The sequence below is a fragment of the Erythrolamprus reginae genome, chromosome 4 (assembly GCF_031021105.1).
Source record: "Erythrolamprus reginae isolate rEryReg1 chromosome 4, rEryReg1.hap1, whole genome shotgun sequence".
NCBI classification, from domain to species: Eukaryota; Metazoa; Chordata; class Lepidosauria; order Squamata; family Dipsadidae; genus Erythrolamprus; species Erythrolamprus reginae.
In genome coordinates this window covers 58,632,332-58,650,100 of record NC_091953.1, presented here as the reverse complement: position 1 = coordinate 58,650,100, position 17,769 = coordinate 58,632,332, and the positions used below count along the sequence as shown (strand labels likewise).

At 36.5% G+C, this 17,769-nt stretch overlaps 1 protein-coding gene across 1 annotated transcript in view; it reads left to right on the top strand.

Moving 5' to 3' along the window:
• URB1 (URB1 ribosome biogenesis homolog) overlaps positions 1 to 17,769 on the top strand; it is a 91,291-nt gene that overhangs the window by 67,881 nt on the left and 5,641 nt on the right. Inside the window, exons 29-37 of the mRNA XM_070750369.1 lie at positions 2,626 to 2,797; positions 4,296 to 4,398; positions 8,819 to 8,979; positions 9,640 to 9,751; positions 10,753 to 10,859; positions 11,749 to 11,892; positions 12,834 to 12,943; positions 14,036 to 14,230; positions 16,771 to 17,012. Of these exons, the coding sequence (XP_070606470.1) occupies positions 2,626 to 2,797; positions 4,296 to 4,398; positions 8,819 to 8,979; positions 9,640 to 9,751; positions 10,753 to 10,859; positions 11,749 to 11,892; positions 12,834 to 12,943; positions 14,036 to 14,230; positions 16,771 to 17,012 (1,346 nt within the window). The remainder of the gene's footprint in view (positions 1 to 2,625; positions 2,798 to 4,295; positions 4,399 to 8,818; positions 8,980 to 9,639; positions 9,752 to 10,752; positions 10,860 to 11,748; positions 11,893 to 12,833; positions 12,944 to 14,035; positions 14,231 to 16,770; positions 17,013 to 17,769) is intronic.

The window sequence follows — 17,769 nt, the reverse complement described above, 5'->3', positions numbered from 1 at the left end:
TGAGTTCAGAAAATAGATTAAGATTTAAACTATTTCTAGAAAATAAGTTGATATAAATATAAACTATTTACAAAGTACAAAGCTTGGGTTTATAAAGCATATATAGTCTGTTCTGTCTGGGTCACTCCGGAGGCTATAACCAACCCAAAAAGATAAGCCAGACACACCAGTTGAATCCAAACACAGTTTTATAATGATAAAGAGAAAAGAAAGCAACAGAAAATGTCCTTACAGATCAGGAAAACACTGGAACTCCAAATAGATACACGAAGGCAATTGTTCATACAGGAACACAGGATTCTTAATGCAGACGAGGCTGTTGAGCTAACAAACACACACACACCTCCCACCAGTCTTCAAGGCTGCTGGGCCACGAGCCAGGAACAAAAACGCTGAGAGAAAAGGCAGATAACACTCCACACTGCTGAAAGGGTTTGCCTGCCTTATAAACCCTTCCCTGCTAATGAGGACCACACCCAACCCCCTGGTGTTCCCATTCAACGCTGATAATATCTATTCAGTTGATTTCTCCTTTGATCTATGCGTCTCTGTCGCATACTAATGATAGCTTGTGCTTCGTCATCCAATGACTCCAGGGACTCCAGATAATCCAAGCTACTTGCTTGAGATAGCCCTCCCCCTGGGCTCCCAAGCCTTTCTTCCTCGTCACTTTCCTGACTGCTATCTCCCCTGTCTGGCTGCCAAAAACTCTCCTCTCCGCTCTCAGCCTTCCCCCGGGCATGGAGCCAGCAGAGACGCAGCTGGTCTTTGCTCTGGCTCAGGCTGAACCACAACATAGTCGAAACCAGGGAAGCCAGCATGATACAGTGCTCCCTCTCTTTTCGCGGGGGATGCGTTCCAAGACCGCCCGCGAAAGTTGAATTTCCGCGAAGTAGAAATGTGGAAGTAAATACACTATTTTTGGCTATGAACAGTATCACAAGCCTTCCCTTAACACTTTAAAACCCTAAATTGCAATTTTCCATTCCCTTAGCAACCATTCAGATTATTACTCACCATGTTTATTTATTAAAGTTTATTAAAAAAATATTTATTAAAGGCAGACAAAAGTTTGGCGATGACATATGGGAAAAACCGTGGTATAGGGAAAAAAACAGCAAAGTACTTTTTAATTAATATTTTTGAAAAACCGTGGTGTTGACTTTCCGCGAAGTTTGAACCCGCGAAAATCGAGGGAACACTGTATATAGCATAAAACTATAGGCCACATGAGGGTCTCAAAAAAATTGTGACTCTCAGAAGCCTTCAAAACATTGTGATCAAACAATGATTTTTAATGTGGCAAAATAGGAAAATTATTTAAATATGTAATGAGTCTGATCTTAATTCAATTCAATTTTTAAAAACAACAGCAACAACAGAGTTGGAAGAGACCTTGGAGGTCTTCTAGTTCAACCCCCTGATTAGGCGGGAAATCTACACTACTTCAGACAGATGGTTATCCAACATCTTCTTTAAAACTTCCAGTGTTGGAGCTTTCACAACTTCTGGAGGCAACTGTCAGGAAATTTCTCCTAAGATTGTAAGCTTACTAAAAGAAATTGTTTACTTTTTGCCTGGCTCCACCTGTTTGTTTTGGAATGAAGCCTTCCCTACACCATTCGAAAGTCAAGAAATATTTATAAAGTCTTAGAATAGCATGATACCAGAATTGAGTCCCTACATCTACAGTCTCTCCCTAAATTATTTACTGCTGCCATAGCTACTTATGGCCGCTAACTCTAAGTGCAGTAAGTAATAGGAATCATCTGACGGCTGCCATCTTCTTAAAACTAAGAAGCAGCAAAAATGCAGAATGGGGCGTCCTTACCTACCCTATATGTGCAAGGACGGACAAGATAATAAAGTTGTTTTATTTGTTAGGAAAATGGCGCTTTGTTTTCTCTTTGCTTTGCAGGCCATCAGATACTGGTACTTGGCTATGTGTTTCAGTATAAACTTAGTAAACTGGTACATTCAGGGACTACCATTTCTTCTGAACATTCTCCCAATTTATTTCAATGATCAAGAAACTGTTACATAACTCTTCTTCCCACAAGAGATGGAGTTCTAGGACAAATGCTTGTCATCTCTCCTGGTCACAAAGTGATCAAGAATATAATGGTAGCACTTAAGTATCAGATCATCTTGCATCTGAGACAAGCAATATTCATGATAGCTAGAAATACTGTTGGAATATCTCCCGTCTTTGACATATTTTTCTGAATCGTTAAAGAAGAACATCTTGAAAGTAACAGTTTGAGTTCGGTTGTAAAGCTTTTGTTTGATGAATTAAAAAACAACATTTTGGCTATGAAAAGAAGCCTTCTGCTGACAGGGATTTTGTTGACACACTTTGCAGGAATCAAGACTTTGTAAAGATAATTCACTGTGATTATTTCTCGGCAATTTACCAAAATGAACAGTGTGGACTAAATGTCATTTCACAATGGTTTAATTTTGTTTGAAATGGCTTAGGAAGGCGAAGGAAACACATTCTTGTAAGAAGTGGAGGCGAAAAGCTAGCCTTATTCTACTGTTAATAAGTTAGATAAATATTTTAATTGCTATCTTCTCTTCTAGTACAACATTAAAATAGATGTTTTTCTCCTGGTATAATTCTAGAATATTGCTTTGGGGTCCAGCTGCTGTGGAACATCATAAAACATGCAAAAGTTTGGGAAAGTCGCTGTGGCAGCAACCAAGCATGCAAGAAATTATGTGCCTGCTGGATCGAGAAGTAATGATGAAGACCATACTCCATTTCCCTCAGCATCGGCGTCTTCTTTCCCCTGAGGTGCCTCGGACTTAATTGCAGATTTCTGTTCTTTTTATGTATAGTTTAATTTGATGCTCAGGAATTAAGCATCAGATCCCTGTTCAGGATTTGTTATTTAGTTTTGAGCTGACTATTGAGGGAACAGTTAAAATGTTTTTGCAAAAAAGAAAAATCATCAAGCCAACATGTAGCAGTAATTTCTAAGTTCACAGTGATGATGGCCTTGAAACTGGTGCTTTATGCCCCGTAATGCACTTTTATTGTCTTAAAACATTGTGTAGGGCTCCCCCCCCCAATCACATGATCACATATGATCACATCCTTCCCAGGTGGGTAAAATGAGGACCCAGATTGTGGGGGAAATATGCTGGCTCTGTTAAAAAGTGCTATTGCTAACATGTTGTAAGCCGCCCTGAGTCTAAGGAGAAGGGCGGCATAAAAATCGAATGAATGAATGAATGAATGAATGAATGAATGAATGAATGAATGAATAAATAAATAAATAAATAAATAAATAAATAAATAAGAGCCCCTTGGCAACCTGTTCTCATTTATAACCAGTTGCCTGAGTGCCTTGTGATCATGTGATCACAATTTATATTTTTCTCTCTGATCGTTCCCAGAAAGTTAATGGGAAAGCCAGCAAGGAAGATTGCTAATGGAGGAGAGGGAGGGGCGGTGACATTGGATTCCCTATGACACCGGTCCCCAACCCCTGGACCGCTGCCCACTTCAGAGCTGCAGCCAGTTCGCAACTGGGCCACGGAAAGCGTCAGGCGAGCTCACCTGCTCAACTCCATTTGCACAAATGGAATTGTGCATGTGTGTACCTATCATTCAAACAGCCATTCCCTTTTCCACCACTACCACCCCATGCCAGACTGCCAAGTTGGAAGGGTTGGGAATCGCTATCCTGCAAGCACTGAGGAATTTTCCCTCCCTTCTGTGCAAAGTTGAGAAATCCTCCCATGAACGGACTCAAATTTGGCAAAAAATGCTAGTGAATGCCAGCATTCTGTGCCTTTCAGAACACTTTCTCTCCCCAGAGGGGAAAACCTTTGGTGCGCTGAAGGAATGGACCTCAAATCTGATGAAAAACTTAACACATGCTATCTTTCTCATGGTGATTCTCCTTGGTGGGCAGGCAGAGGGCCCTTGCCTCTTGGGTGTGGTGGGAGGCCCAAGCCCTCTCCCTGCCCCACCCTGTCCAGGAGGCTTGAGCTCTCTCCCTGGCACTCTGCATAATGACCCCTGTGATTGCTTAATGACTTCAACTGGGCGAGCCAGAACTGCAGTTATTAAGAGAATATATAGCATAACATCTCTGTTGATAGTCGCTTTTGGTCAACAACTGAGATTCCGGACCCAATCATAAGTGGAAGATTAGCTGTACTTTTTTTTTGTTTGTTTTTTGCAGGATTTGTATGGTAGGTTTGGAGAATAAACAACCAAAGGACCTGAAATCCAAGAAAAAAATAGAAATTCAGGCATGCATTCTTTTATGTTTTCATTTTAGGAAGAACATATGTTCGAAAGCAAAGGGAAAAGTGATGTGGCTTTTGGAGATTTCTACGATCCATGTTTTCTTCTCCAGCTATTCAGTGAATTATTAAGACCAGGTATATAAAGTGGTTGTCTTATATTGTTTGGAAACATTCAATACAATATGAACTTTTCGACAGTCTGTTCCAAGAGTGTCAGCATTTGGGGGGGCTATATATTGGGGAAGATACTATAAACACTGTTGTCACAAGAAATGTTTCAGTTCTAAACTTGTGAGATCTTAAGATGGGGGAACTTTCACAAGACCTTAGGGGCATTTACCAGAAATCCTGCTGAAGCAAACAACCTTCTTAGTCATCATGAATTTGATTTAGACTTTTTCTGAAGTGTATCTTTTTGATTGATTCTCTAAGGGGATTTATGTTTCCTTGGTCTGAGTTAAAATAAAAACTGATTTTTATTTGAGAATATTTTCCAGCTGTCTCTGATATTATTCTCAGGGTAAATATTACATTGTGGTAACTGTCTTTTTACTTATCCAGCAATAGTAGGATCTAAAAGAGTTGATTAATTAGAAATCTGATTGCTTTGAAAGAAAGAGCAAATGTCTGTAATGAACAGAGATAAAATAATGCTTTCAGAAAAATGGCGCGTTTGTGTATACTACAATATTTTAAAATAATATATCCCAGAGTGAATGGAACTATCTTAATGGGTTTTTTTTTTTTAACAAAGCTTTAGTTCAGAGTCACTAGCTGATTTTCAACAGAGAGCAAATGGGACAGAAGGGGACTTGAGGTCGTAATTTCTCTATTTCATCCCCAAAACTCTTAATTATTTTGTAATCACAAAAGAGAGAGAGAGAGAGAATGTTTAATAGAAAAGAAATGTAGGTAGCTTCAAAATTATAATTGTATTTAACAATTTAAATATACAGTGTTCCCTCGATTTTCGCGGGGGTTGCGTTCCAAGACCGCCCGCGAAAGTCGAATTTCCACGAAGTAGAGATGCGGAAGTAAATACACTATTTTTGGCTATGAATAGTATCACAAGCCTTCCCTTAACACTTTAAACCCCTAAACTGCAATTTCCCATTCCCTTAGCAACCATTTAGATTATTACCATGTTTATTTATTAAAGTTTATTAAAAAAATTATTTATTAAAGGCGGACGAACGTTTGGCGATGACGTATGATGTCATCGGGCGGGAAAAACCGTGGTATAGGGGAAAAAACAGCAAAGTATTTTTTAATTAATATTTTTGAAAAACCGTGGTATAGCCGTTTCGCGAAGTTCGAACCCGTGAAAATCGAGGGACCACTGTAATTCAATTTTTCTTTCAGTTTTATCTTTGTTGTTGTTGTTGTTGTTGTTCCAGCCCTAAGCTTCTTTTTGGCGAGTAGATCTGAAGGGTAACTTTTCAATCAGAAACATTCATTATGTATTTTTCAGAGTATAAGACGCACCTTTTTCCTCCCTAAAATAAGCTGAAAATTTGGGTGTGTCTTATACTCTGAATGTAGCTTTTTTCCCCCAGCCCTAACTAGGTGCTAAAGATCTGCCCAGCTCTTACCTTGCAGGCTCTTTCATTGTTACTCTCTGCGAAGAATGTTTTTCAAACCCTAAATCTTTGCAAGTTTTTTTTCATTGCTCTACTTGCATGGAATGTTTCTTTCCAGCCCTGATGAGGTGCTAACGATGTTCCCAGCTCTTACCGGCTTGCAAGCTCTTTCATTATTATTCTCTCAGAATAAAGTTTATTTTAAACGCCTAACCAGGGGATAAAATTATGTGCTGATCAGACTGAAACTAACCAGATTAATATATGGTAGGCAGATTTTTTTCTCCTATTTTCCTCCCCAAAATCTAAAGGTGTGTCTTATACTGTACTCCGAAAAATACAGTAGGTATATGGAGAAATACACATGAGGCCACATTTCCCTAAACAGAATGATGTTTTATTTTCTTTGATGGCTTACTATTTTCTTACCTACATCCTCTGTTTTTCTTTTTTGGCTGGTGTTTTGAATATCACTGTAGTAAGTTTTGACTTTTCTCTTTGACTCAAAAATAATTAATGCTTTAAAAAAGCACTGTTTTTGTTTTTGTCTCAAAATTTTCCTTTTATGTTGTCAAATCCAGAAGTCTATTGACTCCCCAACATCTTTTGTCTCAGTTGTATCTTCTTTCTAGAAGTCTTGTTTGGGTACCTATGTGTTTTTGTGGCATCTTCTCTGAGGATTCCATTGTATGTCCTGCATGCCTTTATACTTCCTTTTATCCTATATATATGTTTTTTTAAAACAGGCTAACTTTGCGATCCTTTTGGCTATAGAATTCTACAGGACAGTTGAGCATCCTTAGCTATGGATGTGGGCCAAAGGACTCGTGTTTGTTTTTGGGGTTTTTTTGTGGTTTTATAACAACACTGTGAGACAAATGTTTAATAATTCTCATTATTTTAAACCATGTTACTTTAAAAAAAGAGAAAGATATGGCAGTTTCCAGAACTGATGATTGTATGAGCAAATGTTTGTTTAGCAGCCATCTTTCCAAGGTTCTGTAAATAAACTCTGTGTTCAACATAAATTAAAGCTACATTAGCAAATGATTCTAGATGGCAAGGCCAAGGTTTTTTGGTACATGTTTCTTTGTATGTCCCAGACCAATTTTCATATTAATCTTCAGAAAGTTCATGGAGGCCTTGTCCATGAAAAGGTTTTATCCTTGATAGAATATGTCTTTTGATAGAATGGAATTGGGGGATTAACCAGAACCGTTTTTCATTCTGCCTCTGTCCTCACAATTGCAATGATTTTCATTAGACTTACTGCTCCATATATGTACTGATCAAATAAAAATTGAAATCCTTCGCATAGCATACATAGAAAAGTGTAAGAAGAGATAACTACTCTGTTTTTACTGGCCATGAATATGCAGTCTGATAAGAGGTGAACTGAGAAAAAGGGAGGGGGAAAATGGTATTTATACCAGAATCTAGACTTCATTAGAATGGTACAGTAGGGATCCTTATCTGTGAGGAGAACTTTAAAGCAATTCAACTTTATATAGGAGACAGTGACAAGACTTTTTTCCAACAAGACTGCCATTAATTCGGCTGGCGATTGTTGTGATTTTAATGTGTGCATTCAGATTTTATTTTCCTAAATTACAGTGGGGAACAGCAATTTTGTTGACTTAAACCTGTGACTTGTTTTCTTTTGGCCTCCAAAAATAACTACAGTTTTTGTCTATCACATCAACTTCTTAAGCTATAGGAAATCCTCAAAAGTCATACAAATTGTGCATATAAAGGAAAGGAAAGGAAAAACTTACCAAATATACTGTTTACAAAGAATAATGTTAATAATACAAAGGCTATGATAGTTACTGCAAGTTAAATTGTGTTCATACAAATGTTGGTTTTTTATTGAGTGGTAATTATACATATTAAGGCAGTGTTTTTCAACCAGTGTGCCGTGGCACACTAGTGTGCCGCGAGACATGGTCAGGTGTGCCGCGAAGCTCAGAGAGAAAGAAAGCAAGAGTGAGAGAAGGCAAGAGAGAAAGAAAGCAAGAAAGAGAGAGAGAGAAAGAGAACAAGAGAGAGAGAAAGAAAGCAAGAGAGAGAGAGAGAACAAGAGAAAGAAAGAGAGAAAGAAAGAGAGAGAAAGAAAGCAAGAAAGAGAGAGAGAAAGAGAACAAGAGAGAGAGAAAGAAAGCAAGAGAGAGAGAGAACAAGAGAAAGAAAGAGAGAGAGATAAAGAGAGAAAGAAAGCAAGAAAGAGAGAGAGAGAAAGAGAACAAGAAAGAGAGAAAGAAAGCAAGAGAGAGAGAGAGAACAAGAGAAAGAAAGAGAGAGAGAGAAAGAGAGAAAGAAAGCAAGAGAGAGAGAAAGAGAGGGAGGGAAGGAGAGAGAGAGAAAGACATGTAGGAGGGGGGAGAGAGAAACAGAGGAAGGAAGGAAGAGAAAGAAAGGAAGGGAGAAAAAGAGGGAGGGAGGGAAAAAATAGTGCCCCAGGGTTTTGTAAATGTAAAAAATGTGCCGCGGCTCAAAAAAGGTTGAAAATCACTGTATTAAGGTAAGCATTTTCGCTTATAGTTTTTTCTGGAGTGTTTAATCTATGGACATTCTCATTTGATGCTCCAACAATAGTCAGCCATCATATGTACATCCCATCTACCTTGAAACCGTGCCTTCATGGCCTTCAAATCTTGGTGGAATCACTCACCCTGCTTATCACTGACTGCACCAAGATTTTCCGGGATTTTCCAAGTTAGCAAGGTGGTTATGTACAAAATGCAATTTGATGCTCATTAACTGCCTAATTAACTATATTATATAATGTGTAGGGGAAAAAAACCCTGATGTGGTAGAAGAAAACTAACTACGGTTTTGAAACTAGCATGCCTAGTTAACTATTAAAAAGCTCAAAAATCAAACTCAACAGCAACTGTGTTACAAACTGTTCCCCAGTGGTATTTTTGAAATATTTTCTTATTAAAAATGCTATTTCTCTTCTTCCTGCTGTGCAGAGTGTGTGGTGGCATGCCATAAGTTTGTTGAAGTCAATGCATTGGGCTTGACAGTAGCTGCTCTTAGCAGCTATGACAGTAACATGCGTGCAGCTGCCTACCATGTCTTGAGTTCCTTTCGCTCTCATCTGGACGTAGCTCGGTTTCGAGAACAGAAACAGGTAGAGATGAGTTAACTTTTGCATTTTTTCTGGATTAAAATGAAATCCATTCTATGCCAGCAATTTAGAATACCTTGATTGTTAATTTTTTAAATTAAATCCAATCTGGAATCATGATTAAAATGTTTATTGTTTTCCTCTGTCAAAAATGAAAATATTTTTAGAGCACTTTATAATTATCTGTCTTTCTGAAATTTGAAGTTATGTATGAATCAACAGGTGAGCGAAACCAAGTATGGCTTGATATTCTTTATGCAATTTTAAAGTTAGATTTAATCTAGTAGTAATTTTTATTTTATTATGCATCCATGTTGATCTTTTATATTGAAATGCAATGGTTTTTTTGAGTGTGTTAATTTGGGATTAGGATAAATGACAATTTATTTGCAGTGGCTCTAAAGGAAAATAAATTCCATGTTTCCCTCCAAATAAGACATCCCCTGATAACAAGCCCTTAATAATCAGGCTTTTGAGTGCATAGCAATGAGACCAAGTTTTTATTTCAGGGTTCAAAAAAATGTAAGTCAGGATACAGGGTCTTATTTTCAGGGAAACACAATATTGTTTTATGAAAAATAGTTTTGTGAGTGCAATTAAAGTTTTCTAAATGGAATTTTTAAAAATCTTTTTAAAGTTGTTTTACATTTTCTCTTTTTGTAGCTGCTGTACCTTATGGACGTTGTGCAAAATGGAATAAAACAACCAAACCTCAAATTTACTTTCCCTTTGACACTGTATATAGCTAGAGTTGCCCAGCAAATACTGAAGCCAGGTACTATAGAACTTTGTAGGGTTTTTGTATATGACTTTCCTACTCCATAAAAAAAAAGGGGGGGGATTTTGAAATAATAGAAAATACTTGTAGCTCAGGTTTTAGATTTTGGTAGTGGTTTGCCCTCACCACTGATTGATGTTCGTCCATCATGTTCAAGGAGGACCTTGACATCTAGTAGGTCGTGGGTTGTACAAAATTTGTCTGCAGGTGGCTGATAAGGCCTATACGGGCACGAAATTTTCTGCCACATGTTGGGCACCATTGTCTTTGCATTTGCATTTGCGGAGTGCTCGCTTCTATACTGCTCTGAATGTTCTTCTGGCCTTAGATGTCTGGCAGCCTTGGTGGATCAGCATGCGCCATGTTGGTCGGTCTTGTGCCAGGGTTTCCCAGGAGGTGGTGTCAATATCGAGGGACTTGAAGGAAGCTTTCAATGTGTCTTTGTATCGCTTCCTTTGTCCCCCATGCAATCGCTTTCCTTTAGACACCACACCATAAAGGAGCTGTTTAGGGATGTGATGGTCTGGCATCCTAGCAACATGGCCTGCCCAGCATGCCTGGGCTTTCATCAGCAGGGTGGGAATTGAGAATTAAGAAAATAAAAATAATAGTTGATACCTGTGATTTGTATTACAACTTGTAGATGTTTATGCATGAAAAATACTTTTATTGTTGAGATAAGAATATAACATAAATGAAGTTATATAACGTGCTTTTTAATGAACATTAAAATATGCAGTCCTTTTTCATGAGCCGTGGCAGCGCAGTGGTTAGATTGTAGTATTGCAAGCTTATTCTTCTGACTGCCAGCAGTTCGTTTCTCACCAGCTCAAGGTTGACTCAGCCTTCCATCCTTTTGAGATTTGTAAAATGAAGATCCTCTGTTCTATAGGGACAATATGCTGACTCTTTAAAACCACTTAGAGAGGGCTGTGAAGCAGTATATAAGGCTAAGTGCTATTGCTACAATATTCAATTATGTGTTGTTGTTTTTACAGAGGAACACATGTACACAAAGTTGAACAGATTTCTTCTATCCCACCAGTATTTGGATTTGAGAAAAGTGCCAGGATTTTTTCACCTTTTCTATAGCTTTGATTCAGAGGTAAAAAGACTCAAATGGATATTTTATGCCCAGCTATCTTTTTTTCATCTTCTTTTGCTCCATTGCTTAGATATTACTATTCAATTACTTTCCTGCTATTATGTTGCCATTTTAAACATGTTCTCCAGAGAAAGTCTCATCCTGAAAAACTTTTGCAACTTTTGAATTCTTTGACATGAGAAAAATGTGCAATACTGCTTTATGTCCATATGCAATAAAAGGTAAACTTTCTGATAGAAAATAGGTTTGATTTCACCATATATGCAGAATTATTATGAAAAATCTTTTTGCTAATATTCATTTAGTTGAATCTGCTGATTCAAAGAAAACTGGATAAAATTGAATTGTACTCACTAAATTGTAAGCGGAAAAATACCAGCTAGTATATTTGGAATTTAACTGGTTCAACTGTGGTTTAAGGATTTCTTTTTAAAATATTTTTTTAAAATTAGTCTCCTTTTTGTTCTCTCAGTATTCTCTCTACATGAAAACGAACTACAGTGGTACCTCTACCTAATATAAACGCCTCTACTTATTAACCTTTCTAGATAAGAACCGGGTGTTCAAGATTTTTTTGCCTCTTCTCAATAACCATTTTCCACTTACAAACCTGAGTCTCTGAAACTGTAACCAGAAAAGGCAGGGAGAAGCCTCCGTGGGGGCCTCTCTAGGAATCGCCTGGGAGGAAACAGAGCCTCCACCCTCCCTGTGGTTTCCCCAATCACACACATTCTTTGCTTTTACATTGATTCCTATGTTCTTCTTACAAACATTTCCACTTAAGAATCTGATCACGGAACAAATTAAGTTCGGAAGTAGAGGTACCACTGCATAATGTAATTTTGTTTGATTCCTTGATGATGCTTTATGCATTTCCTTTCTTTTCTAGCACAAAATGGAGCGTGAATGGGTTCTAGCTATTATTGGAGATGGTCTCAGAGATAAAAACTGCTATCAGCTGTATGACTATCAAAGAATTTTCCATATCATTCTGTCCTTCTTCCATAGCCCATTGTGTGATGAAGCAACACAGGTAATATTCTTCAAAAAATAAAATGGTTTTCATTTCATTCAGAGCAGGAATGGCATTTACACTTTTAATGTCAACCTGAGTCTGTCAGTGTAAACTGAATGTTTACCTATACATTCTGCAATAAATGTAACATTTGAAGCAAAAAAAATATAGAGACTTACCAAATGTTGTAGTCAGTTGGATTTTTCAGTCTAAGAGAGATTTTAAACTCTGATGCAGAGGGTTGCTATTTCTGTGAAATGCTGTGGGAGATGGCAGAGAGAAGCCACCAGGAGAAAGAAGCAAGTTTGAAAATTTCAGTCTTTCTATTCCTATTTGGAATACACCCCTTTGGAGAAAAAAACTATTTTAAGCAGAAGAATATAATTGCAGTTTCAAATTAGTCTGGATGAAAATATAGAATCTGCCTACTGACATTATTACCCTTTTCATTTTTTGATGTATGATGGGCAAATTGTGTATTCAGATATATAATTTACACAACACAAAAATAGTCCAGGAAACAGAAAAACTTCCAGAAAGCCTAATCTGACATGGATTTACCAATATCTTTGGGTATACACACACACACACACACAATCTTCAATTGTTGTAGTCTCTCTGAACATTCGTTATCACAGACACTTGCATATCTATCTAGTTGCCCCATATTGGCTTCTCTCTTAGTTGATATGATTGCTCCCACAATTGAAATTCAATGTGGAAAATTTAATGAACACCCTGACAACTACAGCAACATCACTTTATTCTCTTCCCAAGGAAGTTTAATATGAACACAGATAATATGATAATTAATATTTCTCCAAATATTACAACTCTTACAATTAGGGTTACCTTGTAGCCACTGTTATTAAATCATTAGATGCTAGAAATTTCCCTTCTATCATCTTTTATTAATAGTATTTCTTAATTTATTTATTTTTGTTTGTTTTCCTTTTCAGTATCAGATTCTGGAAATACTTCAAAATGCTGCATACATCACTAAAGCTGCTTATGAACTAATAAGGGACCACAGCCTTTTAACCTGGCTGTTATCTGTTGTTGACAAAAGGTACACAAAAATCTATTTAGGCCTCTATGCTAACCAAGGATTTGATTGGTGTCTGTCTGTCTGTCTCTTTTTCTCTCTCTCTCCCCTCAGTACATGATTAAGATTAAGATTTGTTTTTTAAAGAATGCATTATGCAATAAAGTAGTTTAAACCTTTTGCAATTAATTTATATAATTGTTCAGCCTTTCATAGATGCATGTTTTCTTCTTCCTAGTTAGACTTTTTGATATAATTGAATAATAATCAGAAAAAATGACATGGTAGGTTTATTAAAAGCTTAAGAAGTACTGTACTTCAGGGTCAAATAAAAATTATGTACAAAATATGCCACCTCTTTTAAAAACATCAGACTTCCCTTAAAGCAAGTGACACAAGAACAGTTTTTTCCCGAACGCCATCACTCTACTAAACAAATAATTCCCTCAAAACTGTCAGACTTTCTACTAAATCTGCACTTCTATTCTACTAGTTTTTCTCATCATTCCTATCACCCATTTCCTCCCATGTTGACTGTATGACTGTAACTTGTTGCGTATATCCTAAGATTTTTATTAATATTGCTTCTTCATTGCTTATTTGACCCCTATGACAATCATTAAGTGTTGTATCACATGATTCTTGACAAATGTATATTTTATTTTATGTACATTGAGAGCATATGCACCAAGACAAATTCCTTGTGTGTCCAATCACACTTGGCCAATAAAAATTCTATTCTATTCTATTCAAAATTTTATTTGAATAAAATCTGAAGAATGTAATATTATCTGAAGAATGTAATATTGTATAAATGAAATTTGTATAAAAGTAACCCTGGTAACTAGTCTTGTATTATCTTGAATGCTACGTTTGCAAGTAACTTTTCAAAATGAAATTATAAGGGCTAATATTAAATTTATATAAAAGAAATTGAATTCAGATGTTCCAATTATTTTGTCAGTTCCTAAAAATGTGAGCTTTTTATAGTGTAAAAACATATTTATTTATTTATTTATTTATTTATTATTTAGATTTGTATGCCGCCCCTCCCCGCAGATATATAGTAATAAAATTAAATGTTTTCCTGAAATACTTGTCTTTTTTATTTCTTAGGTTTCTAGAAAATAAGTTGTTAATACGTATAATCTCCTTAATCGACACTCTCTGGAAAACTAATTTAGGAAATAAGCAAACTTCACTCAGTTCATCTAGCAAATTAAAAGAATTAAAACAGAATCAGAAATTCCTACCCATCCAGCTTATTAATGAATTTCTCCATGTTCTACTCAAACTTCTTAACCACATCAGGTAATTGTATTATTGTACTACTTTGGCATATACTTTTTCTTTACAGGAAAAAAATTAACCTTTTTCATTGTAAATAAGAGTAATATTTGTTATCATTATAATCTAGTCCAGTCTGGGTAGCCATTAATATTCTCTGCTGAAGTCAGGCCTGTGTTCCATAATTCATGCTTTGTATCATTTGGAATTTCTATCTCACATTGCTATTGATGGCTTTACTTAAGATTGTTTCACACTAGTTTGGATCCTGTTAGCAGAACTGAATATGTAGGTATCGACTACATATATTCTTTTGAGCCTTTCTTTTTGGTGGGCTTTTTACCTAGCTTGACCCCCTACAGATAAGGGAGATGTTAAATCTAAGAGTCATTCCGTGTCAAGTGGACCAATTTTAAAGACCATCCCCACCTTACCATCTCAGATTTTGATGAAATTTGGCACATAGTTTCTTTATGATATAAAACTATGCTGTGCAAAATTTTAGTTCAAAAGACTAAAAATTGGGAGTTCTCGGAGACCTCAACTAAAGGGTTGCAAAATGTGGAGTCAGCAAAAATGACATTTTGGGCCAACTTCCAGAAGCTGTAAATGGGGCAGTTTCAGTAGTATGTTGGAGATATTTGGAAAACCTGCACACCTTGTAAGGCTTTATAAACTGGCAAAACTCCATGTACCTAGTCCTCTTACTTTTTACATGGTTCAGGCTCAAACTTTGAAAAAAAAAACCCTCCAAATTGAATTTACAGCAATTTTCAGGCTGCTGTAGTTTCAAATCTACCTGGTTTTTCAGGTTGATTTTTGGCAGGTGTAACTAAGTGCACAGTTGCAATGAGGACTTCCAATTTGCAGCACTTTTCCTTCAAGTTGTTGAAAAAAATATAGCAGTTCAAAGTTGGTATTTTACGGGTTTTTGCCAAATTTTGGCTATATTTGATGCCCTGTTTGATCCTGTGGGACAGCTTCAATCCTCTTCAATGTAGCACAATTAGATAGAGCAGATTGTCTTCTTTAAGAATATATTGTTTTAATTTTGGTGTCTCTTCATATAAGGATTGCAACAAATCTCCTCAACTGTTTGCGGGAAGCCTGTGATTTCTACACTGCACCCTTGATACAAGTGCAGTAAAAGTGATTCATTTTTCAATAAGCAGCATTTTTAAAAAAATAAAGAACACAAGATGTTATAATTCTGTGTTCATAAATATTTAAAAAAACCAGGAATGTTTGTTAGGAAATGGAAGGGTGAGACCAGGTTTCAAATAAAGGTCCGAAAAAGTGGTTTTTTTGTCAGCATTGTTGCATGATAGAGAAAACAGGCCCATTGATGTTCCTAATGGCTGTATAAATCAATTAGTGCTTTAAACATGTGTTGGTCCATGTGGCTCATCACCAAGAGGTCACGTCTGATAGCCAGGCATGTCCAGCCACAGGAGGGGCACTTGACACAGGTTCCCAAGCCTGAAGGTGGGCATCTTACATGAGGTTCCCAAGCCTCTTTTGAGTGTCTTTGCCTAGGTTCCCAAGCCTGAAGGAGGTGTCTTAATGGTTCCCAAGCCGTAGTAAAATATCAGTGCTGCAGAGACAAGATTTTTTCACTGAAAATTTTAGCTGGTTTTTTTGGTAATTAATACTGTCATACAAGTGCTTATAGTTGCTGGTACTGGAAGAACTGCTAGAATATGCTGTTCAGGAATCCAACAGGAATCTCTTCTGCTCGGCCAATCTGCGCAAGAAAAAAGATTCAGTAAAGAGACCTTTATTTGAGGTCTCCTAGAATTCCCAATTTTTAGTTTTTTAAACTAAAATTTTGCACAGCATAGTTTTATATCATAAAGAAACTATGTGCCAAATTTCATCAAAATCTGAGATGGTAAGGTGGGGACCACTGGTCCACTTGACACGGAATGACCCCTAATTTTAATTCTTAACGAACAATAACATAAATGTAACTTTTATGGTTTTCCTCCCCCATATTTTCACATCCCTAAGAAAGAATTTGGAAGTTGAAATCAGTTTTGCAGTAGTTGAGTCACAAGGTGTCTAGGACATAACTCACTGAAGAGCTTCCTTATCCAAGAAAGGATGCAACTGGTGTACCAATTGGAGCTGTTCAAATGCCTTTATGACACAGCCAATCTGCTTACGGAGCAGGAACCCCAAATTGCTTTGGTTAAAAGTTTAATATTCCCAGATCCAATGGACCTTAATAACCCACGGCTTGGTCTTGGTAGGATTGAGTCAAAGTTGGTTGCTCCACATCCAGAAAGCAAAAGATTCGGAACCCACAAAATTTGATAAATCATTGGCTCCAAGTAACCTATTAATACTATTTTTCTGTAAGATTAATATATAGGTACAACACTTATGTCATATTTGTAATGTTTTCCAATAATGTATAAATTATCCATCAGTTTCTTGTTTTGCTTCATTCAGGAATGAGGTTAACCATTCTGTGCCTAACAAAATCAACAGTGAGCAGTGAATTATATTGTGCATAATGTGAGATGATATAAATATTTTGTCTCCTGTCTTCTGCTAAATAGAACCAACTTGGATCCTGTTGAGTTTATTCAGTTTTTCAATGTATTGAGTTCTGTATTGGAATACCGTACTCTGGTTGTTGAAGCCTTCAGAGAAATGGGCAGATTCATTGTAAATGAACGTATCATTTCAAACAATGACGTGTTGATACTTTTGTACAAGTGGAGCATAATTAGCAAAGATATGGAACTTCAGGATTACCTGCATGTTGCTGCACAACAATACCAGATCAAAGAATTGTTTAGTAAGTATTCTCAAAGTACTTCAGAGAGTTGCCGTGTTATATTAATGTCTAGATTCAGCAAATGCTGTAAAAACAGCCGTTCTGAGATCAAAATAAATTCCTGCATTTGTAATAACTCTCACAATATGTTATTTGCCAGATGAGTTACTTTAGAATATTGAATTCAGCAAGCATATATCTGAAAATATATTTTTGATTGATGATGGCAAATTAATTTGAATATCTTCATGCTCAGCCCCACCAAAAGACAGTGTCAAAAGCTTTTTATATAACACAAAGACATTGGAAACAGGGACATCATCAGTGTTTTGATTTGTTAAAGATTAATTCAGGAAGTGCAATCCCTCATGAGGGAGGAATGACTGAGGAAGAACTGTAAGGGAGTTAAAATACTTTGAAAATATTATAGGGATACAGTGTATAAACAACTTTATATTGTGTAATCTGAACATGTTTCTGATTCTGTTTAGCTACTGCAGTTGATGTTAATTTTAAAGACAAGTATAAGCCTTTGATGCATTTTGATACAGATAATTTTGCTGCATAAAATGAGTGCTGTTTCAGAGATCGTGTTAGATATGAATTAAAGCTTGCTTTAAATAATTGAGTTTGCATAGTTAACTTGCTGGTATTTATTTAATATTAAATCTGCTACTTTTTGAGGTAACTAGCATATTCACTACGAAGTTAATCTGCAATGCAACATCTGTCAATTCATTTCAGCCAGTACATTTAAATACTCAATGATTGCCCTTGT